Genomic DNA, 26,333 nt, shown 5'->3' with positions numbered 1-26,333 from the left:
GATGAATGGATAAATAAAATATATACAGTATATACACACACACAATGGAATATTATTCAGCCTTAAAAAGGAAGGAAATTCTGCAATATATTACAACATAGACGAACCTTGAGGACATTATGCTAAGTGAAATAAGCTAGTCACAAAGAGACAAATATTGCATGATTCTACTTATAAAAGGTATAGTACCTTCAATGTCAAATGCAGAGAGACAAAAGGTAGAACAGTAGTTCCCAGGGGCTGGTTGTTTAATGGGTATAGTGGGGTATAGTGGGGAGTTGTTTAATGGGTATAGAATTTTAGTTTTGTAAGGTTAAAGAAGTGCTGGAGGTTGGTTGCACACCACTGGAAATGTATTTTATCGCTACTGAACTGTATACTTAAAAACGAGATGGTAAATTTTGTTGTGTGTGTGTGGGTGTTTTTGTTTTAAGTGACTCACCATTAGTAGTATACCAGCTATGAACACACACTTATATCATGGCAAGAACTAATAAGCAAGATCATGACCACTTCTCTCCTATGTTTCTGTCCCAGTATGGGAATACTGACCTTAACCTTTAATACTATGTCTCAGTGTTCAGTGCTGTTTGTGTTGCTGGATTCCTTCAAATCAGCAATGTGTCTATGTTGATTGCTAAGCTTTAATTCTCACCGGAGAATTATAATATCTTTCCTATTTTCCTGATTTTGTTACTGATTTTTCTTGGGATTCAAAATTTGGGAAAACAAAAAGTTTCTCAAGAAATGCTGGAAAGGAAATCCCACTTGGAAACACTAACCAAAACGTTTGCAAGCAAAATAAAGCAATAGATAAAATGGATCAGTTGAGGTTATACTAGGAGTATAAGATGATTTAACCTTAGAAAATCAAACAGTGTAGTTCACTACATTAACAGATTCAAGGAAAATAATCATCATCAATAAATGCAGATAAACTGCTAAAATTCACCATCTGTAATAAAACCTCACAGCAGCCTAGGGACAGAAAGGAACTTCTTTAATCTGATAAGGGAAATACACTCATTTAAAAACAAACAAACAAACAAAACCCTGCAGCAAACAGTAAATTTAAAGGTAAACACTAACACTTTTATCTTTGAGATGAGGCACAGGACTAGAATGTCCCAATATTCTACTGATGATTGTGCTAAAGAGAGGTCCTAGCCAGTAAAATGAGGCAAGGAAAAAAAAAAAGCAAACAGTATAGATTGGAATATGATCTAACAATTCCATTTCTGACATTATTCATAGATGATATGATTATACACATAGAAAATCCAAACATTACTCATAGATGATATGACTATATACATAGAAAATCCAAAAGAATCCAGATATATTTCTAGAAAGAATTAAAAGAGCTTACTGTGGTTACTGAATAGAAAAATCAATATGTAAAAACTAATTTTAATTCTAACAGTAATAATTAGGAAAAACTTATGAAAAAAATGTCCTTTATAAGAACATTTAAAAAAATAAAGTGCTTAGGAATAAACATAGTAAAACTATACAAGATCTCTGCAAGGAAAACTAAACTGAGTGACATTAGGAACAAGGGAAAATCCCTACCTGAAAGATTTAACCTTAATGAAAACACTAATAAAAATGTCTCTCAACCAAAAAAACTCCATTAAGAGAATGACGAGACAAGCTACAGAACTGGAAAAGATGTTAGCTAAGATGTTACGTAACCAACAAAGGATCAGTAGAAATATCAGCAAAGAATACGTACAGGCAGTTCATCAGAGAAAATCATACTGACTAACAAGTGTATACTAAAACGTTTAATCTCCCTAGTAATTAGTGAGGTACAAATTAAAATGAAACATGATACCATTTTGTTCCCATCAAAATAACAATAATTTTATTTTGAAAATATCAAGTGAGGCAGCAAAATCACCCCTGGTTAAGAACCACTGCTTCTGGATCATACACAATGAAAGTATATATTTCTACATACTGTTGTACATAAAACTGTGTATGCTGTACTTTTAATGGCAAAGGGATTTTTCAGAGGATAATGTCTATTATGAGATCTCCTTACTTACCAAATTCTGAGTCATTATAATCTTTGTGGAAACTTTGACTCCACTATATTTATGCAAAATGCATTTTGTTAAAATCTAGGCAAAAGAGCCTAAAACTCCAGAGGACTGAATTTATTTTAAAAATATGATAAACAGGTAAAAAACTTTGCATTTAGGATACCAGGATCTTTGCACTTGTCATATTCTAGTACAGATCTTTTAGGCTAGAAATGTCAACTAGATCACTTTCTAGGCCCAAAGAAAGAACATTCATATTTGCCTTTTTGTCAGGAGGCGACTAAGAAACACTACTAGGATATTTAGACTGAGATGCAGCATTATCAGACTGGTTGTGCAATAGGCTCCCCGGTTCACACTGCGTGGTCAGTTGCCTATCCTCCTCAGATTGGGAGCTTTATATAGGCAGACTATGCCTGCCTTGCTCACTGCTTTCTCCTTAGAACGAGTCCCATGCCTGGCACACAGAACACACAAATATTTGAATAAAGTGAATGAGTCTTAGTATATGCTTTTAGAATTATTTATTCAAAAACACTTTATAATAAATTCAGGTAACAGTAAAGTAATACATTCAATAGTACTAAAATCTATAGAAAATAGATAATTTCATTAAGGTGCAATTAAAATACTTGAAATTGGGACACATCTCTATATTTCAAACTAATATACTGGCTTTCTTTTTAAAAGACTATTCTAGTCTTTAAGATGTCCAAAGTTTTTCCTCTTTGCTTTTATTTGCTTTAGACCATATTTAAATTTTTAGCATTCCTAAGTGCATACATTTTAGGCATATACTATAATGACCAAGAGTTTGTGAACCTACTGATTAGGTAAACACTTTGGGGAGGTATGACCTGCATAAAGTAGGGTGGGAAAGCTATTATCTCCCTTAATCTGGACACAACTGTTCAAGCAGTCTATAATTTATTAGCTTCTCTGATAGCTTCACTATTTGGTTTTCATTGACCTTTTGAGCAACTGACTGGCAAACCCCAGATTCTTTTCGCCTGAAATCTTTTCAAGTTAGATATTGTCCATATTACACTTGTACTTATAATTTACTATCTTCTTGCCTTGGACAACTTATGTCTCCAAATTCTGGTTTCTCCAGCAGTGTATTGGGATAGTATCGCTAATCTTGCAAAGTAAAGATCAGAAATGCTGTACATAATATGGGTCAGTGACTTAGCATACAACAAATATTCTATGATTAATATTTTCAAAATCTGACTACTCCTCATTTGTCCTTGGCAGTTTTCTATCTTAGTCATTTGCAGAAAGAGTTCCAGCTTGCCAAAACCTTCTTTTTTTTTTTTTTTTTTTTAGGCAGAGTCTTGCTCTGTTGCCAAGGCTGGAATACAATGGCAACCCTGTCTCTACTAAAATTACAAAAAAAAATCTTTTATAATCTTAATTCTGTCATCCGTGAATTAGTTATTTCTCCTAGGCTTGTGATCTGTACGTAAATCTGATAAACTTTTCAAAGCCAGTGATTAGAATACTTGAACAGAACAGGAGCCTCATAGCATACCACGCAAGGCTAAAGAGTGGATTAATGATGTTATTCAAAGCTCTCTGGATGCAACAACTAGCAAGAATTAGCTACAAATTCATTTATCTATACTATTATCTAGTTGATAATTTCTAATTTCACCCATGAAGATTTCAGGGCTTTCTTAAAGACATTTTAAGTTTACTGCATTTCCTTGATTTACTATAGTAATAAAACTACCAATATATACCAAATATTCATTTAGGCAGCTTGTAAGAAAAAGATACACCAAGGTAAGTTTGTAATTTGAAATGCAAAGTAATATTCTGAACAGTTCTCCAGAAGTCAAACCAAGAAATTTATAGTCCAAAAAGTTCTGGAGATTGGTTTTAGGGGAGGGGAAGGTGAGGAGATCAAATATGAATGAGTGCCTGCCATTGGCAATAAAAAGAAATGCCAACGCTTCATAAGAAAAAAATTTATATAACCTTCAAGGTCCAAATACGAGGAGAAAGCTCAATCACCCATTTGTTAATCTCCGCAGCTGGGATGAACATTTTCCTAAGGATGGAGAAGAGATTATACTAATACACGAGTCAGTAGTTTTACTTTCAGGTGGCTTTTTATCTGATGTTTATCTTATATGATGACAGTTGGGGGACAGAGAAATGTTCCACTTCTAGCTATGTATCAAACTAGATACCTAAGCCCTTCCCTTCCAACAGAACACAGAGAAATGCTGGATAAAATGTAGAAAACATTCTTTTAAATACATAGCAGAACTTACAAGAAAGGGGAAATCCTTACGGTCAAAAATGAGGGGAATGAGGCCGGGCACGGTGGCTCACACCTGTAATCCCAGCACTTTGGGAGGCCGAGGAGGGTGGATCACGAGGTCAAGTGATCGAGACCATCCTGGCTAACACGGTGAAACTCCGTCTCTACTAAAAATACAACAAATTAGCCGGGCGTGTTGGCACACGCCTGTAGTCCCAGCTACTCGGGAGGCTGAGGCAGGAGAATTGCTTGAACCCGGGAGGCAGAGGTTGCAGTGAGCTGAGATCATGCCACTGCACTCCAGCCTGGGTGACAGAGCAAGACTCTGTCACAGAAAAAAATGAGGGGAATGAAAACCAGAGAGGTAAATATGTGAGCTGATGCTGTAGCTGTCCTGGAACAATTTGCCAGTCTCATTAACCCATGGCTTTTAGCTTAGACATCTACATGGGGACTAAAGAACCCAGGGCTTGCCAAAGGCAGGCAGTGGGAATTAAATGTACCTCCTTCCACCCTGCCATAAAGGTGGGACACATGGAAGCTTATACTCTAAGTGAAAAAGGCATCAATCAAATATTCTGCCCACTAGCACAGGGAGATGAGGAGGAAGTGTGTTTGCCTTGGCCTGGGAAATCTCCTATCAGTAATTTATGCTACGCTTCAGGTATGGAAACCCTAAAGCCAAGAAATTAAAATAAGAATGGGCTTGTGTCAGCAACAGCCCTGGGAATATGACATAAACAGACACTCAGGATTCCCATAGATAAAGCCTTGCTGAAAATAAACTCACTTTTCAAAAAGACAAAACTGGATGAACAGCCTATCAAATACAAAAATCAACAGATATAAACAGCAGGAACTAAATTTAATAGAACTATTACAGTGACTATCAAGTACAGACATTTAAAATAATTAGTGACATAAAAAACATTAAAAAACATTAAAAATGACATCAAGAAACAGAGATCTGAAAAATGATGCATAATTAGAAATGAAAAACAATTTCTGAAAGAAGAAGCCCAATGGATAGGGTAAAAGAGATTATATACAGCTGACAAGAGAATTCATGAACTAGAAGGCAATCTATGAAGGTATCACAGAAAGATAACATACATGGACAGTACAGAAGGGCTTAAAAGATAAAGAGAATAGAATGAGAAGTTTCAATACACACTTAAAAAAATAGTAACTACACTAACTGTGTCTTTGAAATTTGTTCTCCATAACAGCTTCATTATTTAGTAACACTGAGTGATCTTGCTAGGAAAAATCCAAATACATTTCTGTTTTTTTTTTTTTTTGAGATGGAGTTTCGCTCTTGTCACCCAGGCTGGAGTGCAATGGCATGATTTTGGCCCACAGCAACCTTCACCTCCCAGGTTCAAGAGATTCTCCTGCCTCAGCCTCTCGAGTAGCTGGGAATACAGGTGCCCGCCACCATGCTCGGTTAATTTTTGTATTTTTAGTAGAGACGGGGTTTCACCATACTGGCCACGCTGGTCTCTTGGCCAGGCTGGTCTCGAACTCCTGACCTTGTGATCCGCCCACCTCGGCCTCCCAAAGTGCTGGGATTACAGGCGTGAGCCGCTGCGCCCAGCCCGAATAACCATTATTTCTAAAGAGTGAGAGCAGAGATGTTCCTTAAGACCATCAAAACATTTTTGAGTGGTGATTAAATCAAGTATTAAAACCAACATTAAAAAAAAACCACAATAGTTCACTTAAATATTAATCCCTACTTAAAGTATGTTGGTAGGTTAAAAATAAAGGCTAAAATATAATTTCTAAAGGCTGAATGCAAGGGTAATTCATATACTGAAGATCACACCCAAGCTTTCCATCCTGGGAAAAGTCGGCTGAGATTTTTGGGGTCTATGGCCTGCTGTATGAGCAAATTCACTTGTCCACCAACACTGAGCACAGTGCCTTCTTCCACTCCTTTCAGTTTCTCTTGTAGTCTCATTAAGACACGTTCAGCTACTTTGTTGAAACTCTGGTCAATATCACTAAGGACAAAAACACAAAGGTTTCAGTGAGGTGAACAGTTTAAAGGCCTTGGGAATAAGAAAATCTGAACAACTGACAACAGGACCTTCTTAAAATACTGCTCACCTGAGATTTCGTTTGCATTCTTGGTCATCTGCATTCAGAGTAGGGTGAAGCTCAGTTTCATCTTCTGGCCTCTGCTGTAAATACAAAGCTTTCAAAGGATTCATGGTCCAGTCAAAGAGTGGATCATATAGAAGGACCTAAACAGAGAGAACATATGTATTAAAAGAACAATGTACATTTTAATCACATACTTAGAAACAGTAGAACCAGTATCATACAAATAACAAGCCAGTCACGTGGTAGTTGATGGGGGAGGGGAACAAACATCATGCACATTCATGTTTCCTTGAGGAAACTATCCTAGCATAATGCTCCAAGCTTCTCATTTCATTCTGAATTCATTCTTCCTCCATGGTTAGGGGTGACATCCCTTGACCCATGTTTCCTGACTGGATGAAACTAATCTATTAAAAGGAGTTAAGCATTAGTCACTTTCTTTCCTTCTCTCTCTACTGTTAACCCTGGGTTAGTGTATTTGCTTTGTAGGGCCCAATTCTTCCTCAGCCAGGCTGTCTCAAGGTATAGATTGGGATGTGGGAACTGGAGAGCACGAGCAAGCCTATTTGGACCTCACTCCTAAGCCGTCTTCTCCAATAGTTTTATCAGTAACAAATCTGAAATTCTGATCTCCACCCTATTCCTATGGCTCTTTTTCTCTCAGTTCTAAATCTGGGTGGATCCAGAAAGGTATAATTTGTTGAAACCTCCTCAAAACCCAAGGTTTGGTGCTGCGTTTGGAATCTTGAGATAGATATATATTAGGTGTAGAATTAGGATACCAAAACAACTGACATGGCTAGAGCAAGTGGCTTTAGGTCTTAAATTTTAGAAAGTGAGGTCATGAGGAATTTCTGATATTGGCAGTTCAGAACAGCTAACTGCTCTGGTATTTATAAACACAGAACTTTAAAAAAAAATAGGTTTTAGCAAATGCTTACAAATCTTAGTAATAAGTGGAGACAATACAAAGAATGATTCTACAGAGCATTCCAGTATTACAAGGTTGGAACACTTTTTTGCTGCTATCTGTATACAGTTTCTCAGTAAATCTGCAGGTTGGGACTATAAAATGCCTTTAGCAGATTTAGTTTCAGGACATGTACTAGATTAGCAGAACCAAAATCTCTCTATTTTTTAATGCTGTTTTGAGTGTCCTCCAGGACCATTAAATACTGTGGAGAAACTGAGCTTGATTACATGTAGCTTGTCCGTTAAGTTCAAGGTTTCCTATGTGACTTCAAGTTGGGCACTGACATGGCTTTAGATTTCAGAGATCCAAACCAGTTTCACCCATAAAAGGGAAATATTAATATATTTTATTAATGAACTAATGAAAAGGAATGAAGGCCTCTAATACAGACTAGATGGTTTTCTTGGGTTGAAGTAGAAGAAAAATCCAAATTACTTCAAAACCAAGGGCTTGTGTCAGGAATCATACTTGCAAATATTAGAGTTAAGGAGGAACTGGAATAAGTAAAAAATTATGTTTCAGTCTGACAAGACAGAAGTGGTTGGAAACAGTAAAGGAATACAGACTGATTAAGCTAGAGCAGGGTTTCTCAGTCTCAGCACTATTGTCATTTTGGATGGGGTATTTCTTTGCTGTGGGGACTAACTTGTACATTCTGGGGTGTTCAGCAGCATCCCTGGCCTCTACCCAGTAGATGCCAATACTATCCTCATCTCCCATCCCCAACTGTGACAACCAAAAATGCCTCCAGACATTGCCAACTGTCCTCTAGGGGACAAAACTGCTCTTGGCTAAGCATCACTGAGCTAGAGGGAGAGATATATTTCCTTAGCAGAACACATAAAATCTTAGAGGAGAGAATGGTCCATTAGGAAGAAAATAAAATCTTGAAGGCCAGGAGAGACAAATACACTGAGAGGAAAAGGGAAATACACCCAGGTTAAAGTGCTCTGAAGGAGGGGCTTAGGAAGCGGGGAGATCAGTACAGAAATAGTGACTGTGCCTCAATGAAGTCTAAGAGAAGAAAAGAAATGAATCCAAGAGAGGAAAGAAATGATGTCCCAGAGGACTGGGAACCAGGATGCTATTGAGAAGCACCCTCCTAAAGCTGAAGGCAGAAAGGGTCTTACTGTGGTAAGATCAATGGGGAAATTATTCTTGAAGATTGGGACAATCACACCAAATGATTTTGGGAAATTCGGACAGATTTACGGAGGGAAGATTAGGTAGATGAGTGTAAAATACACAAAGCATTGGAGGGTGTGTTTTTTTGTTTTGTTTTGTTTTGTTTTAATTATACTTTGTTTTAGGGTACACGTGCACATTGTGCAGGTTAGTTACATATGTATACATGTGCCATGCTGGTGCGCTGCACCCACTAACTCGTCATCTAGCATTAGGTATATCTCCCAATGCTATCCCTCCCCTCTCCCCCTACCCCACCACAGTCCCCAGAGTGTGATATTCCCCTTCCTGTGTCCATGTGATCTCATTGTTCAATTCCCCACCTATGAGTGAGAACATGCGGTGTTTGGTTTTTTGTTCTTGCAATAGTTTACTGAGAATGATGATTTCCAATTTCACCCATGTCCCTACAAAGGACATGAACTCATCATTTTTTATGGCTGCATAGTATTCCATGGTATATATGTGCCACATTTTCTTAATCCAGTCTATCATTGTTGGACATTTGGGTTGGTTCCAAGTCTTTGCTATTGTGAATAATGCCGCAATAAACATACGTGTGCATGTGTCTTTATAGCAGCATGATTTATAGTCCTTTGGGTATATACCCAGTAATGGGATGGCTGGGTCAAATGGTATTTCTAATTCTAGATCCCTGCGGAATCGCCACACTGACTTCCGCAATGGTTGAACTAGTTTACAGTCCCACCAACAGTGTAAAAGTGTTCCTATTTCTCCACATCCTCTCCAGCACCTGTTGTTTCCTGACTTTTTAATGACTGCCATTCTAACTGATGTGAGATGGTATCTCATTGTGGTTTTGATTTGCATTTCTCTGATGGCCAGTGATGATGAGCATTTTTTCATGTGTTTTTTGGCTGCATGAATGTCTTCTTTTGAGAAGTGTCTGTTCATGTCCTTCACCCACTTTTTGATGGGGTTGTTTGTTTTTTTCTTGTAAATGTGTTTGAGTTCATTGTAGATTCTGGATATTAGCCCTTTGTCAGATGAGTAGGTTGCGAAAATTTTCTCCCATTTTGTAGGTTGCCTGTTCACTCTGATGGTAGTTTCTTTTGCTGTGCAGAAGCTCTTTAGTTTACTTAGATCCCATTTGCCAATTTTGTCTTTTGTTGCCATTGCTTTTGGTGTTTTGGACATGAAGTCCTTGCCCATGCCTATGTCCTGAATGGTAATGCCTAGGTTTTCATGGTTTTAGGTCTAACGTTTAAAAGTCTTTAATCCATCTTGAATTGATTTTTATATAAGGTTTAAGGAAGGGATCCAGTTTCAGCTTTCTCCATATGGCTAGCCAGTTTTCCCAGCACCATTTATTAAATAGGGAATCCTTTCCCCATTGCTTGTTCTTCCCAGGTTTGTCAAAGATCAGATAGTTGTAGATATGCGGCGTTATTTCTGAGGGCTCTGTTCTGTTCCATTGATCTATATCTCTGTTTTGGTACCAGTACCATGCTGTTTTGGTTACTGTAGCCTTGTAGTAGAGTTTGAAGTCAGGTAGTGTGATGCCTCCAGCTTTGTTCTTTTGGCTTTGGATTGCCTTGGCGATGCGGGCTCTTCTTTGGTTCCATATGAACTTTAAAGTAGTTTTTTCCAATTCTGTGAAGAAAGTCATTGGTAGCTTGATGGGGATGGCATTGAATCTGTAAATTACCTTGGGCAGTATGGCCATTTTCACGATATTGATTCTTCCTACCCATGAGCATGGAATGTTCTTTCATTTGTTTGTATTCTCTTTTATTTCCTTGAGCAGTGGTTTGTAGTTCTCCTTGAAGAGGTCCTTCACATCCCTTGTAAGTTGGATTCCTAGGTATTTTATTCTCTTTGGAGCAATTGTGAATGGGAGTTCACTCATGATTTGGCTCTCTGTTTGTCTGTTATTGGTGTATAAGAATGCTTGTGATTTTTGTACATTGATTTTGTATCCTGAGACTTTGCTGAAGTTGCTTATCAGCTTAAGGAGATTTTGGGCTGAGACAGTGGGGTTTTCTAGATATACAATCATGTCGTCTGCAAACAGGGACAATTTGACTTCCTCTTTTGCTAATTGAATACCCTTTATTTCCTTCTCCTGCCTGATTGCCCTGGCCAGAACTTCCAACACTATGTTGAATAGGAGTGGTGAGAGAGAGCATCCCTGTCTTCTGCCAGTTTTCAAAGGGAATGCTTCCAGTTTTTGCCCATTCAGTATGATATTGGCTGTGGGTCTGTCATAGATAGCTCTTATTATTTTGAGATACGTCCCATCAATACCTAATTTATTGAGAGTTTTTAGCATGAAGGGTTGTTGAATTTTGTCAAAGGCGTTTTCTGCATCTATTGAGATAATCATGTGGTTTTTGTCTTTGGCTCTGTTTATATGCTGGATTACATTTATTGATTTGCGTATATTGAACCAGCCTTGCATCCCAGGGATGAAGCCCACTTGATCATGGTGGATAAGCTTTTTCATGTGCTGCTGGATTCGTTTTGCCAGTATTTTATTGAGGATTTTTGCATCAATGTTCATCAAGGATATTGGTCTAAAATTCTCTTTTTTGGTTGTGTCTCTGCCTGGCTTTGGTATCAGAATGATGCTGGCCTCATAAAGTGAGTTAGGGAGGACTCCCTCTTTTTCTGTTAACTGGAATAGTTTCAGAAGGAATGGTACCAGTTCCTCCTTGTACCTTTGGTAGAATTCGGCTGTGAATCCATCTGGTCCTGGACTCTTTTTTGTTGGTAAACTATTGATTATTGCCACAATTTCAGCTCTTGTTATTGGTCTATTCAGAGATTCAACTTCTTCCTGGTGTAGTCTTGGGAGAGTGTATGTGTCGAGGAATTTATCCATTTCTTCTAGATTTTCTAGTTTATTTGCATAGAGGTGTTTGTAGTATTCTCTGATGGTAGTTTGTATTTCTATGGGATCGGTGGTGATATCCCCTTTATCATTTTTTATTGTGTCTATTTGATTCTTCTCTCTTTTTTTCTTTATTAGTCATGCTAGCGGTCTATCAATTTTGTTGATCCTTTCAAAAAACCAGCTCCTGGATTCATTAATTTTTTTAAGGGTTTTTTGTGTCTCTATTTCCTTCAGTTCTGCTCTGATTTTAGTTATTTCTTGCCTTCTGCTAGCTTTTGAATGTATTTGCTCTGGCTTTTCTAGTTCTTTTAATTGTGATGTTAGGGTGTCAATTTTGGATCTTTCCTGCTTTCTCTTGTGGGCATTTAGTGCTATAAATTTCCCTCTACACACTGCTTTGAATGCATCCCAGAGATTCTGGTATGTTGTGTCTTTGTTCTCGTTGGTTTCAAAGAACATCTTTATTTCTGCCTTCATTTCGTTATGTATCCAGTAGTCATTCAGGAGCAGGTTGTTCAGTTTCCATGTAGTTGAGCGGTTTTGAGTGAGATTCTTAATCCTGAGTTCTAGTTTGATTGCACTGTGGTCTGAGAGATAGTTTGTTATAATCTCTGTTCTTTTACATTTGCTGAGGAGAGCTTTACTTCCAAGTATGTGGTCAATTTTGGAATAGGTGTGGTGTGGTGCTGAAAAAAATGTATATTCTGTTGATTTGGGGTGGAGAGTTCTGTGGATGTCTATTAGGTCCGCTTGGTGCAGAGCTGAGTTCAATTCCTGGGTATCCTTGCTGACTTTGTGTCTCGTTGATCTGTCTAATGTTGACAGTGGGGTGTTAAAGTCTCCCATTATTAATGTGTGGGAGTCTAAATCTCTTTGTAGGTCTCTCAGGACTTGCTTTATGTGCTCCTGTATTGGGTGCATATATATTTAGGATAGTTAGCTCTTCTTGTTGAATTGATCCCTTTACCATTATGTAATGGCCTTCTTTGTCTCTTTTGATCTTTGTTGGTTTAAAGTCTGTTTTATCAGAGACTAGGATTGCAACCCCTGCCTTTTTTTTGTTTTCCATTTGCTTGTTAGATCTTCCTCCATCCTTTTATTTTGAGCCTATGTGTGTCTCTGCACGTGAGATGGGTTTCCTGAATACAGCACACTGATGGGTCTTGACTCTTTATCCAATTTGCCAGTCTGTGTCTTTTAATTGGAGCATTTAGTCCATTTACATTTAAAGTTAATATTGTTATGTGTGAATTTGATCCTGTCATTATGATGTTAGCTGGTTATTTTGCTTGTTAGTTGATGCAGTTTCTTCCTAGTCTCGATGGTCTTTACATTTTGGCATGATTTTGCAGTGGCTGGTACCGGTTGTTCCTTTCCATGTTTAGCGCTTCCTTCAGGAGCTCTTTTAGGGCAGGCCTGGTGGTGACAAAATCTCTCAGCATTTGCTTGTCTGTAAAGTATTTTATTTCTCCTTCACTGATGAAGCTTAGTTTGGCTGGATATGAAATTCTGGGTTGAAAATTCTTTTCTTTAAGAATGTTGAATATTGGCCCCCACTCTCTTCTGACTTGTAGGGTTTCTGCAGAGAGATCCGCTGTTAGTCTGATGGGCTTCCCTTTGAGGGTAACCTGACCTTTCTCTCTGGCTGCCCTTAACATTTTTTCCTTCATTTCAACTTTGGTGAATCTGACAATTATGTGTCTTGGAGTTGCTCTTCTCGAGGAGTATCTTTGTGGCGTTCTCTGTATTTCCTGAATCTGAACGTTGGCCTGCCTTGCTAGATTGGGGAAGTTCTCCTGGATAATATCCTGCAGAGTGTTTTCCAACTTGGTTCCATTCTCCCCATCACTTTCAGGTACACCAATCAGACGTAGATTTGGTCTTTTCACATAGTCCCATATTTCTTGGAGGCTTTGCTCATTTCTTTTTATTCTTTTTTCTCTAAACTTCCCTTCTCACTTCATTTCATTCATTTCATCTTCCATTGCTGATACCCTTTCTTCCAGTTGATCGCATCGGCTCCTGAGGCTTCTGCATTCTTCACATAGTTCTCGAGCCTTGGTTTTCAGCTCCATCAGCTCCTTTAAGCACTTCTCTGTATTGGTTATTCTAGTTATACATTCTTCTAAATTTTTTTCAAAGTTTTCAACTTCTTTGCCTTTGGTTTGAATGTCCTCCCGTAGCTCAGAGTAATTTGATCGTCTGAAGCCTTCTTCTCTCAGCTCGTCAAAGTCATTCTCCATCCAGCTTTGTTCCGTTGCTGGTGAGGAACTGTGTTCCTTTGGAGGAGTAGAGGCGCTCTGCGTTTTAGAGTTTCCAGTTTTTCTGTTCTGTTTTTCCCCCATCTTTGTGGTTTTATCTACTTTTGGTCTTTGATGATGGTGATGTACAGATGGGTTTTTGGTGTGGATGTCCTTTCTGTTTGTTAGTTTTCCTTCTAACAGACAGGACCCTCAGCTGCAGGTCTGTTGGAATACCCTGCCGTGTGAGGTGTCAGTGTGCCCCTGCTGGGGGGTGCCTCCCAGTTAGGCTGCTCGGGGGTCAGGGGTCAGGGACCCACTTGAGGAGGCAGTCTGCCTGTTCTCAGATCTCCAGCTGCGTGCTGGGAGAACCACTGCTCTCTTCAAAGCTGTCAGACAGGGACATTTTAGTCTGCAGAGGTTACTGCTGTCTTTTTGTTTGTCTGTGCCCTGCCCCCAGAGGTGGAGCCTACAGAGGCAGGCAGGCCTCCTTGAGCTGTGGTGGGCTCCACTCAGTTCAAGCTTCCCGTCTGCTTTGTTTACCTAATCAAGCCTGGGCAATGGCGGGCGCCCCTCCCCCAGCCTCGCTCCCGCCTTGCAGTTTGATCTCAGACTGCTGTGCTAGCAATCAGCGAGACTCCGTGGGTGTAGGACCCTCCGAGCCAGGTGCGGGATAGAATCTCCTGGTGTGCCGTTTCCTAAGCCCGTCGGAAAAGCGCAATATTCGGGTGGGAGTGACCCGATTTTCCAGGTGCGTCTGTCACCCCTTTCTTTGACTTGGAAAGGGAACTCCCTGACCCTTGCGCTTCCCAAGTGAGGCAATGCCTCTCCCTGCTTCAGCTCGCGCACGGTGCGCGCACCCACTGACCTGCGCCCACTATCTGGCACTCCCTAGTGAGATGAACCCGGTACCTCAGATGGAAATGCAGAAATCACCCGTCTTCTGCGTGGCTGACGCTGGGAGCTGTATACCGGAGCTGTTCCTATTCGGCCATCTTGGCTCCTCCTCCCGGAGGGTGTGTTTAAAGGTGACAGTTATTGTAGGTGGAGATGCAAATCACTTTTCAGACTCAAAACCCTCACTCAGAGGAAATCCAAAGTCCTTACAATGGCAAAGGATCTGGCCACTGTCACTTCTCTAATTTGATCTCCTACCACTCTAAAAAGTGAAGTCCATAAGCAGTTTGGCATTAAACTAGTAAGATTTCTGAGGCCCTAAAAGAACTACCTTCTTCTGGTGAGTGTTAGGTAGGATACAACTACTGGAAGAAACTCCCTAATCCACCTTAGCATAAAAATCCCTTCTGACTGAAACTAGGTCGAGTAAAATAGTAAAGAATATGTTAAGCTGCTTTGACTCTTTAATTTGAAAAGTTTGGGCTTTTTTTTTTTTTTTTTTAAGACAGAGTCTTGCTCTTGTTGCCCAGGCTGGAGGGCAATGGTGCAATTTCAGCTCACTACAACCTCCGCCTCCTGGGTTCAAGCGATTCTCCTGCCTCAGCCTCCTGAGTAGCTGGGATTACAGGTGCCTGCCATCACGCCCAGCTAATTTTTGTATTTTTATTAGAGACGGGGTTTCACCATGTTGGCCAAACTGGTCTTGAACTCCTGACCTCAGGTGATCCACCTGTCTCGGCCTCTCAAAGTGCTGGGATTACAGGCATGAGCCACCACGCCCGGCCCTCTTTTTCTTACATGAAAAAGTGCAAGATAATATAACTTTAGAGTTTAATTTCGACATTATTGAGGCATCCATGTTACCATGTATTATTTTTTTTAAATGTTACACATCATGCTTATTTTCTTATCATTTATTCTTACTGCAGAACCAATGGCAAACTGTAACAAATGACAACATGAACAGAATTTGAAATGGGTAAAAGAAAAAAGAATGTATGTTTAACCTTGGGAATAGCACAGCCTTGGATTTAATTTTACCAACGTATTATTGGGACCTATTTCAGCAAACTCTTTGTAGCAAAATCTGTATTACCATCTGCAGTCCAAAGGAGATCTATAAAGATGCCTCGGTTCATAAAGGTGCACACAGGACCACCCTGATGGACTGTTACTCATCTTCCAAGGGATAAAGCCCCACCCTTATTGACCACAGGCTTAATGGTTAATGCCAATGAATTAAGACAGTTCTCATATCCTAGTTGAACAGTAGGAGAGATTTTTAAAAATACACATATTCCTGCCCCATCTCTAGAAACCTGGTTTGAATTTGATCAGCATCAATGTTTTTTAAATGCAGTACAAGTAATACTAACATGCAGCCAGTCCAACATAATCAGGTTAAAGGAAGAAAAGGTGAGGAGTGGAAAAGTGGCAAGCCCATACTGCACTCTACCTGCCATGCTTCCCTGGGGAGGCCACACTCCTGATTTCTTGTCTCACATACCCTTATCAGATTGGTGAATGACTGGCATAGGTACTAACAGCACAGACACTGAAATTTGTTTGACTTCCTTTTTTCTGCCCTGGATCAAGACAAGGCAGTGATCCTGATTACATGTGTTTGCTCTGCAGGCCCAAACCCTATTCAGGTGAGCTGTCCCAAAGTTAAGACAGCAGAGAGGTACTGAGGTAGCACCAGCAGTAAACTAGTCTGGCCCTCATTCCTAAGCCACGTTCCTCTAGTAATGATGCTGACAATTTGATCTCCATTTGTCTGACTAATTAGTTCTGAACCTGAGCAGGGAAAAAGGAGATACAAATTTCTGATTTTTCTTAAACCCTAATGGAAACCATTCTGAAAATAATAATACCATATGGGATATCTAAATGTCAAAGAATTGATTTATGAATTGGAAACTAGAGACTACTTACAATGCTCTAACATTCCAAGAAACTCGAGGGGGCTGAAGGCATTTCTAAACCAGTATTTTTGGATGTGTGAAAAGGCTAAGTGTGCAATCTCCTCCTTTCTGCTGCCCAGCCACATCCCCCTATGTTAAAATGAAGCAGTGCTCTTCACATCAGTGACTTCCTGACGAGATACACAGTCTACCTGGTAAAAAAAAAAAAAAAAGTCTTCCTTATAAAATACTTTACCTCTACAATGGTTAACAGAGTTTCCTGAGAGTTTCTCATCACTTCCATGGTTTTCTCACAGCATCTAGAGTCAAACACATTATAAATACGGATTTTGTTACACACCAATGTTTTCAACATATCTTTATCTGTATACTCTCATGTGTAGTATGCTGAGCCTATGCTTAATAATCTACACATCTGTATCTCAAAATAGCATAATACTTGGCAGAGTGGGCTTTCATTAGACGTTTGAAATGAATACAAATATGTATTTGACTATTTCACAAGCTTGGCATTTACAAGAATAACACAACACTATTACAAAAGATTTATTTCAGTCTTTGATTTTCTTTTCTTTTTTTTTTTTTGGCAATGGGGTCTTGCTGCATTGCCCAGGCTGGTCTCAAACTCCTGGGGCCAAGTCATCCTCCTGCCTCAGCCTCCCAAGTAGCTGGGATTACAGGCATGCACCACTGGGCTCAGCTCTCAGTCTTTGATTATTGTGGCAATTATTAGTTTACACTGATTGCAATCTGCCCCAATCCAAGTTGAGTACACAGACCTATGCTGGGAAAAGTACAAGGAACTCCAAAGCTTTTTTAGTAGCACAATGTTATACTAGAACACAAGCTCCTATAAATAAAAATGTAGTCTCTTCTATATGCACAGTGATGAGCACCCAATAGTAGTTTGGATCATTAAGAAGGAGTCAGCCAGGACAGAGGTGTTAAAAGTAAAGGTGGGATGCTTCCAGAGGAGGTTTGGAATAACAGTATGTATGTTACATGGGCTTACGTCCCAGGTGGGTGGAAGGAAGAGAAACTATTATTGCTTTTACCCAGGGTCTTTTCCTTAGTATTGATAAGGCACTGGAATACGATTCTAGCACTAAATTCTATAATCTATACAAATCTCTAACCCGTGTGTGTGTGTGTGTGTGTGTGTGTGTGTGTGTGTGTGTGTGATTTTTTTAGATACAGGGTCTTGCTGTATTGCCTAGGCTGGACTCAAACTTCTGGGCTCAAACAATCCTCCCACTTCAGCCTCCTGAGTAGCTGGGATTACAGGTGCAAAGAACCATGCCCAGCTCATGTAATTTTGACATCAAAAATTATTTCCCTCCTTTACTTCATATCACTTACCTTCTGAAGACACCTTCAACACCGGTAATGCCCATGCCATCCACAATATCTCTGGTGAGTCTAAAAGGAACTGTCTCAGGAGTAGGAAGGATTTTGCCCTGTTCAAAAGCAACACCTAAAGTAAAGAATACAGTGAAGTTAGGAGGTTTGACAGCTAATTTACTTTCTTTCCAGTTAGAATGTGAACTTTACAAAGGCAAGAAACCACACGTTACCTACGTTCTATGAACACTAGTATGTACAGTAGTTTACTTCTGCTCTGGCTGCCTTCCTCATCTTTGTCACTGTCTGTGAGATCCACCTCAAATCCAAATAACCTAACTACTTCTTAACCCAACTAGAGAAATCTAGGTTAAAGGGTGATTTTTAAAAATGAAGTAACTACTGGTATAATTTAAAATGGAGATGATATATTTATATTTAAAAAATTTTTAGGCTGGGTGTGGTGGCTCCCGCCTGTAATCCCAGCACCTTGAGGCTGAGGAGGCCTGACACCTGAGGTCAGGAGTTAAGAGACCAGCCTGGCCAACATGGTGAAACCTTGTCTCTACTAAAAATACAAAAATTAGCTGGGTGTGGTGGCAGGTGCCTATAATCCCAGTTACTCGGGAGGCTGAGACAGGAGAATCACTTGAACCTGGGAGGTGAAGGATACATGGAGCTGAGATCGTGCCATTGCACTCCAGCCTGGGCGACAAGAGTGAAACTCCATCTCAAAAAAAAAAAAAAAATTAATGACACTTTATGAGATAATTATATGTTAACTTCGAGTTGTAAGAAATCATACAGAAAAGATCATCCCTTATGCCTTTTCCCCATTTCACCCCAACTGTAATGTCCTGCAAAACTATAATACTACTGACATCGATGCAGTCAAGATATATAATATTCCTAACATAAGGATCCTTCATACTGCCCTTTACGGCCGCACCTATTTCCCTCCCATAGCCTATCACCCAGCCCTCTGACCCCCTATTTTTCTAGCAGCCACTAATCTGTTCTCCATTTTTATAATTTTGTCATTTCAAGTATGTTATATAAATGGAAGTGGAATAATCATACAGTACGTAACCTTTTGGGAATAGCTTTTTACACTCAGCCTAATTCTCTGGAGATTCATCCAAATTGTTATGTATATCAATAGTTCTGTTTCTTTTCATTGCTGAGTAGTATTTCAGGGTATGGATGTAACACAGTTTGTTTAAGCATTTGCCCACTGTAGGACATCTGGATTTTTCCAGTTCTTGGCTATTATGAATAAAGCTGCTATACACATTTGTAGTACATGGCCATTTTATAAGTAGATTTTGTTGTTAAGTTTTGAGAGTTCTTAAAGATTGTTCTTTTGGTATCAAGTCTAGGAACTCTGTTTAGCCCTAGATGCTGAAGGTTTCCTCTTAATTTTCTTCCTCTGTTGCTCAGCTTGGGTAATTTCTACGGCTCTGTCTTCTATTCACTGATCATTTCTTCTGTCCCCTCATTCTGCAGTTGAAATTTTTTATTTTATTTACTATATTTTTCTGTTCTAAAATTTCCATCTGGTTCTCCTTTATATCTACTTCTATACTGAGACTACTTATTTCTGTGCTGAGACTTACTATATTTTCATTTGTTTCAAGCATGTTTGTAATTGTTCCTTCATGTTTTTATGATGGCTGCTTTAAAATCTTAGATAATTCCAACATCATTGTCATCTTAGTGTTGGCACCTACAGGTGGCCATTTTTCATTAAAGTTGAGATTTTCCTGGTTCCAGGTATGCCTAATGATTTTCAATTGACACCTACACCTTTTAGTTATTAGGAGACTCAGGATCTTCCTTAAACTTCTGCCTTTGATGCCTTTGGGAGTCACCACCTTGTTACTGCTAGGTAAGGGCAGAAGACTAGATTCCCCAATTGGCCTCCACTGACACTCAATAGGGAAAGGGCTTGCTATAGCTGAGTAGGGCTGAAAGTCCAGGTTCCCCGGATACGTCCACTGACACCAAGGGGTGAGTGAGAAAAAAGGAAAAAAAGGTTAGAAAATATAGACTAGCAGGTAACAGTATAAATGATACATTGCAAAGGCCTAACATAGGGTTACTGGAGTCCCAGAAACAGGGAAGAACCAGGATGGACCCTATGACATGACTATGTGATGACAGAATGTGATGGAAGTGATACTGTGCAAGTTGCAGGCCTAGCCCTTAACTTCCACTTCCTTCCCCTTGGAGCCCCGAGATGCTGAGTAGGTCCAGGACACTATTGTGGACAGAGAGGCCACATGGGAGTGCTGAAGCATCAGACATGTAAGTGAAGAAGCAATCATGAACTCTGGCCCAGCTGAGTCTTAAGATAACTCCAGCCCCAGATGCTAACTGCAGCTGCATGAGAGATCCTAAGTGAAAACTGCCCAGCTGAGCTCAGTCAACAGACTATGAGAGATAATAATAAATAAATTGTGATTTTAAGCTACTAAATTTTGGGGTGTTTTGTTATGCAGCAACAGGTAACCAAACAGACATACACAGAACAGTATACAAATCACCCAAGCGTGACTCACTGAGATTTCTGCAAAGTGAACAAATCTACGTTAACAGAACTCTACCAGCATTCCAGAGGCCCCCTTTCAGTCCCTCCTACCAGTCACTAATCACCTCTTTCAAAGGGTCACCACTATCCTGATTTCTAACACTATACATTAATTTTATCAGCTTTTGAATTTTATGTAAATGGAATTATACATATGTACTCTTTTATGTTGGAATCTTTCACTTAGCATTATATTTGTGAGAGTCTTCTATATTGTGTGTTATTATTCATTCAATCTCATTATATACAAAGAGAATATAAATATACGACAATGTGTTCATCCATTCTACCTATGATGGATATCTGGATTGTTTCCAGTTAGGGGCTATTATGAATAATGCTACTTATAAACATTTTTATACATATGTATGCATTTCTGTTGGAGTCGAATTGATGGGTCACAGGATATACATAAAGTCAGCTTTAGTGGATAATGCCAAACAATATTCCAAAGGGGTTGTACCAATTTACCCTTCTCATTTATAGATGCTTTTAGCACGACCTGAATGGACACAGGTTGGCATACTCCTACCTCTAATTGGCGTCTTCCAGACCACTGCCCTTTCATTCTCAGATAAAGTCTGGCTCCTCTGCTGAGATCCCCACCTTCTAGCTCTAACAAATCCCTTCCATCTTCACATTTACTATGTAAACCTGTAAGGTTTTCTCTCACATTCACTGAATGTTGGCATGGACCTAGCTCACAATCTTCCCCTCTGTCCCAACTCTAGAATTCATTCTGGGGAAAACCATATAATATCCGTGACCGTCTCTGTTCTAATGGAATTCAATTTCATTCTATCTTAATGAACCACTCATATGGGTTGTACTCCAGAAATGAGTCTGCTAAAACTGCTTCTTAGACATTGTAAATTGTACATTCTAATCAAAACCTCTTCTCCTTCTACCCCTTATTCTTACTAAACAGTCTTCAAATTTGACTGAGATTTCTAGTTTATTAGCCCTCTTCTTTCCCTAACTCAGCCCAGGGGTAGAGACAATAAGTTTGATTACTCTCATCAGTGCTTCAAATCTCCTTGTCCCCTTGTCCCTCCACCACATCTCCCATTTTAAACTACAACTTAAGCTCCAAGGATGTTGAGGACTGCTGGAAAATCATACAACAACCCTATTGGCTCCACTACAAATTTAGGATTGAAAGTGCCCCTTAAACTGCTTGGCATGTCTTATTTATTTATCCCTTTCTAGTCAGGTCTTGGTCTCATTTCCATGGTAAATTTTAGAATTTTATTTGTTCTTTTAAGGCCAGTTACCATCCCTCCAATTCTTAGCAAATGAGCATGCTTTCTATTTCTCAGCAAAAACAGAATAGCAAATATAATTCCCTCATACTCCTTCCTCTCCAGCTTAAGACTTTCCTATTGGCATCACTTTTCCTTCTCTCTCAGCAGAAAAGCTAACATGCCTCCAATCTAAAGCCAATGCTATCAGACTCACGTACTTTATGATTTCCCTTGCTATTTCAATTATCTTTTGTTTTGCTCCTGTATCTTCAATATCTAACAGGTTTAAACCTCTCCTATCTTAAAAAAGCAAGGACCAAATGTGTCTCTCATTCCTGCAGCAAATTTCTCTGCCATCCTTCCCTTCCCTTCTAAACTTCTTGTAGGAAGATTCCACATTCTTTTTTTTTGAGACAGTCTTGCTCTGTCGCCCAGGCCGAAGTGCAGTGGCACGATCTTAGCTCACTGCAACCTCTGCTTCCTGGGTTCAAGTGATTCTCCTGCCTCAGCCTCCCAAGTAGCTGGGACTACAGGTGCCCACCACCTCGCCCGGCTAATTTTTTGTATTTTAGTAGAGATGGGGTTTCACCATGTTGGCCAGTATGGTCTCGATCTCCTGACCTCGTGATCCACCTGCCTTGGCCTCCCAAAGTGTTGGGATTACAGGTGTGATCTACCGCACCTGGCAGATTCCACATTCTTAGTCTACACATCCTTAACTTCCATTCAGTCCTTGCCTTTTTACAGTATGGTTTCCTCCATTCTATCCAAAGGGTACTTCCAAGGCCTCTAAGATTGATTACTTGTTAAATTCAAAGGTCTATTTTCAGCATTCATCCTCTCTGACCTTTCTGTATCAGATACTATTGAGCACTACTTCTTTCATAAAAGATTTTCCCCTCTTGCCTTCCAAGATCCTGACTTCCTTTGAGTACTTCTCAGTTTTTTCTGGCTCAGCCTTTCCAAGGCTCACTTCCCTTATGATTTCATCTTTAGGTCTCTTTATCAAGGATGATGTGTGAGATCAGAACCTCCTCCAGCCCAGTGACTTCAACTGAAATCTATTTGCTGAAGATTCTGGATCTCCGTCATTACATTCACACTTCTTTTTCTACATTCTGAGTTGCAGGGGGATGATAGTGATGATGTGGTTAGTAACCAAACCAGCTTCATTATTAAATCATATGTTTCATATTCATCCTGATTCTTAGCGTCTACCTTTTTATAACTTATGCAGAAGAGAATTCTCCTACTTCCATACATAATAAAAAGACAGGGTTTTCTTCGTTTTATAGTGAATATGGCATATTTTCTCTCCTCTCAATATATTATTTTCTGAGACTTTCTTTGGAAAATAATGAAACCTGTGATAACTTATTTGCTTTAATTATTTTTGTTCTTTTGCATATAACCTCTAAAAATTATCACCTAGTGATTAATACTGTTTAATAGAATTTTGTCATTACATTCACACTTCTTTACATTACATTCACACTTCTTTCTTTCCATCATTACATTCACACTTCTTTCTTATATATTAAACTGTCTATTCCACCTAGAAATCCCATTAATACTTCAAAATAATGAGCAAAACTAAATTAATCACTTTATTATTTACAAAACGATATATTTCTTAGCTATATATATTCTTTCTTATATATTAAACTGTCTATATATATACATAGAAGCTACATATTCTTTCTTATATATTAAACTGTCTATTCCACCTAGAAATCCCATTAATACTTCAAAATAATGAGCAAAACTAAATTCATCACTTTCTTATTATTTACAAAACTTGATATATTCCTTAGCTATATATATTCTCTTTCTTATATATTAAACTGTCTATATATACATAGAAGCTATATATTTTCTTTCTTATATATTAAACTGTCTATATATACATAGAAGCTATATATTCTTTCTTATATATTAAACTGTCTATTCCACCTAGAAATTCCATTAATACTGCAAAATAATGAGCAAAACTAAATTCATCACTTTCTTATTATTTACAAAACTTGATATATTCCTTAGTTAGAAGCTTCAGTTATCTGGGGGCCCCACTCCCTCACTATTTCCTCATCTAATATCACTGGTACAGTTTACTACAAAAATGTCCCTCAAATCCAATATTCTGGTTTCTACAACTTTAGTATAAATCTTCATCATTTCTCATCTAAACTATTACAATATCCCTTAATTTTTCTTCCTGCTGCCAATACGACTCCCCAAAGTGCTCCTGAAATTATATTTCTGAAAATAAAATATTATCATGTCCTTCATTTATTTCCTATAGTTTAATGCAATGAAGTTGAAACTCCTTAGCCTGGCTTTTTACAGTCTAGTACCAATCTCTCTCTCAAGCGACTCAACTACAGGCTTACTTCACTCCAGACACATTTAATGTCTCACCACTCCCACAACATGCTACATCTTAAAATTACTCCTTGTTTTGGTGGAATAGCCCTGATTCCTTCTTTTGAATCTGCTCTATCTTCTGTCTGAATTATGCTTTCTTTCTTTCTTGAAGACCAGGCTCAAAAGACACCTCATCTATTCAGTTTCACTCAGTACCCCAGGCAGAGTTAACTGTTTCTTCTAGGACAACTGTTTATGCTGAAAACAAAAAAACCCAATATTTACTGCTTCGATTTATCTGTCTCTCTTATATTTGTAATATCTTGGTAGGCAAACAACATTCCATGATGACCAAATATTTACTAAAAAGAATAGATACATAGATTTTATTACTTACCTAGATCTATATGTACAAGTTCTGCTGACTGCTCATTTATCAAGATATTCTGTACATGTCTATCACCAAGTCCAAGTATGTAACCAACTGGAGAAAAAAGAAACGAACAATCTGAAATCACTGATTCCATCTCTTTCTAATATATAGCCATAATTTCAATTAAGACCACTGACTTGGTATAATCTTTAAGTAGTTTAGGATTTTTAGCCTACTTAAATGATGTGCATAACTGGCCATATTGAGTTTAACTCAAATCTTGCCAGCTATTTTAATGCATATTGCATTTTACAAATCCTAGATGATTTGCTAAAAAAATTTTCTCTTTACTAATAGGCACACATTTTAAAATATTAGTACTTAAAAAATTATTGTGGCTAAAGTTGAGACCCATTATTTACCTGGGCCAAAGCTGTGCATTATATGTACTCAAATTTTTATTGAACATACTTATAAAATGAGAAGTCTATGGATAAACTCTTTCACTCTTCAGTGAAACTTTCTTCTCCTTGATGAATTATATTTAACACAAATTAATCATTAATTCATTTCACCAGGTATGTATCCCCCCAAAAAACTGCATTTCTGTATTTAAGACAGATGATGACATGCACTAATGGGAGAAATCACATGGCATTACAAAAAAACACACTGGGTAGGGAATCAGAATGACTGGGTGTCTGGCTTGCTCTGTCATTAACTAGGCCTACTTTCTTGTTTATAAACTAGTTGTATCAGATTAGTGATTCTCTATGTAGAAGAGAGTTTCACAATTACCTGGGAACTCTTTCAAAACATACATGCCCTGCCTTCCTGGGGTATAGTATGTAAGTGATGGAGGGAGTTGTCTTTAGTTAAAAAAAAAAAAAACAACAAATAGATTAGATGATCTCTGATGTTTACATTAGTTCTTATACTCTAGGATTTTGTTAACCATACTATCTACCTATTCTAATTTCTTAGGGAAAAAAAAGTCAAAATATATATTGTATACAAAATATTTAAATATATCTCATGGTTTCTATTCTGAAAACAAAATTCTATTAAACAGTATTAATCACTAGGTGATGATATTTAGAGGTTATATGCAAAAGAACAAAAATAATTAAAGGAAATAAGTTATCACAGGTTTCATTATTTTCCAAAGAAAGTTTCAGAAAATAATATATTGAGAGGAGAGAAAATATGCCATATTCACTATAAAACAAAGAAGAAAACCCTGTCTTTTTATTATTTATTGAAGTAGGAGAATTCTCTTCTGCATAAATTATAAAAAGGTAGACACTAAGAATCAGGATGAACAAGAAACATATGATTTAATAATGAAGATGGTTTGGTTACTAACCACGTCATCACTATCATCCCCCTGCAACTCAGAATGTAGAAAAAGTGCCGAATCAAACAAAAATAAAACCTGCCAAACAACAAAGTGCTCAATCTACTATATGTACAAGAAGATTACCAATAGAAGAAGTAGCTACACTGCGTGTATAAGCCAATCGCTTCTCAAACCAAATAGCTGGATCCAAGAATTTTTCCATGCAGAAGTAACGGAAAACTGGTTGAAAATTTTGGCAAACCTCCATGAAGACTTCATATTTCTCTTCAAAAGACTTTTTTTGCACCTCCTTTAAATAGAGCATATATATAATTATTTTTCAATATTGTGTTCAATTAAACTAATATACACATTTTTATATAAAAATATGACAGATATAGGGGCAATAAAGATGAACAGGATACATTACCTACAAGAAGCTAACAGTCTGGACAGGGAAGCAATTAATTACAAGTGATAATCCCTTTAGGATTTCCATATTAATTGTTGGGGGAGGAAGCACACCTACAGTGACTGTTACTTGTTTTGATTAAATTCTAATTTGAATAATCCTGT

General features: G+C 38.4%; 2 protein-coding genes across 11 annotated transcripts in view; one reads left to right on the top strand and one right to left on the bottom strand.

The window, feature by feature from the left end:
• The window catches only part of C9H11orf65 (chromosome 9 C11orf65 homolog), a 138,060-nt gene that overhangs the window by 97,683 nt on the left and 14,044 nt on the right, over positions 1-26,333 (top strand). The gene's annotated exons all lie outside the window — the stretch shown is intronic.
• ATM (ATM serine/threonine kinase) overlaps positions 2,556-26,333 on the bottom strand; it is a 140,265-nt gene continuing 116,487 nt past the window's right edge. For all 4 annotated transcript variants that reach the window (XM_063693499.1, XM_031015936.3, XM_063693500.1 and 1 more), the window contains 6 exons: positions 25,902-26,067; positions 24,443-24,529; positions 17,866-17,980; positions 16,742-16,805; positions 6,433-6,569; positions 2,556-6,326 (listed from right to left, as the gene is read on the bottom strand). In XM_063693499.1, the coding sequence (XP_063549569.1) occupies positions 6,143-6,326; positions 6,433-6,569; positions 16,742-16,805; positions 17,866-17,980; positions 24,443-24,529; positions 25,902-26,067 (753 nt within the window). In that variant the 3' untranslated portion in view covers positions 2,556-6,142. The remainder of the gene's footprint in view (positions 6,327-6,432; positions 6,570-16,741; positions 16,806-17,865; positions 17,981-24,442; positions 24,530-25,901; positions 26,068-26,333) is intronic.

Source organism: Gorilla gorilla, chromosome 9 (genome assembly GCF_029281585.2).
Source record: "Gorilla gorilla gorilla isolate KB3781 chromosome 9, NHGRI_mGorGor1-v2.1_pri, whole genome shotgun sequence".
Classification (NCBI taxonomy): Eukaryota; Metazoa; Chordata; class Mammalia; order Primates; family Hominidae; genus Gorilla; species Gorilla gorilla.
This window is presented reverse-complemented; position numbering and strand designations above follow the sequence as displayed.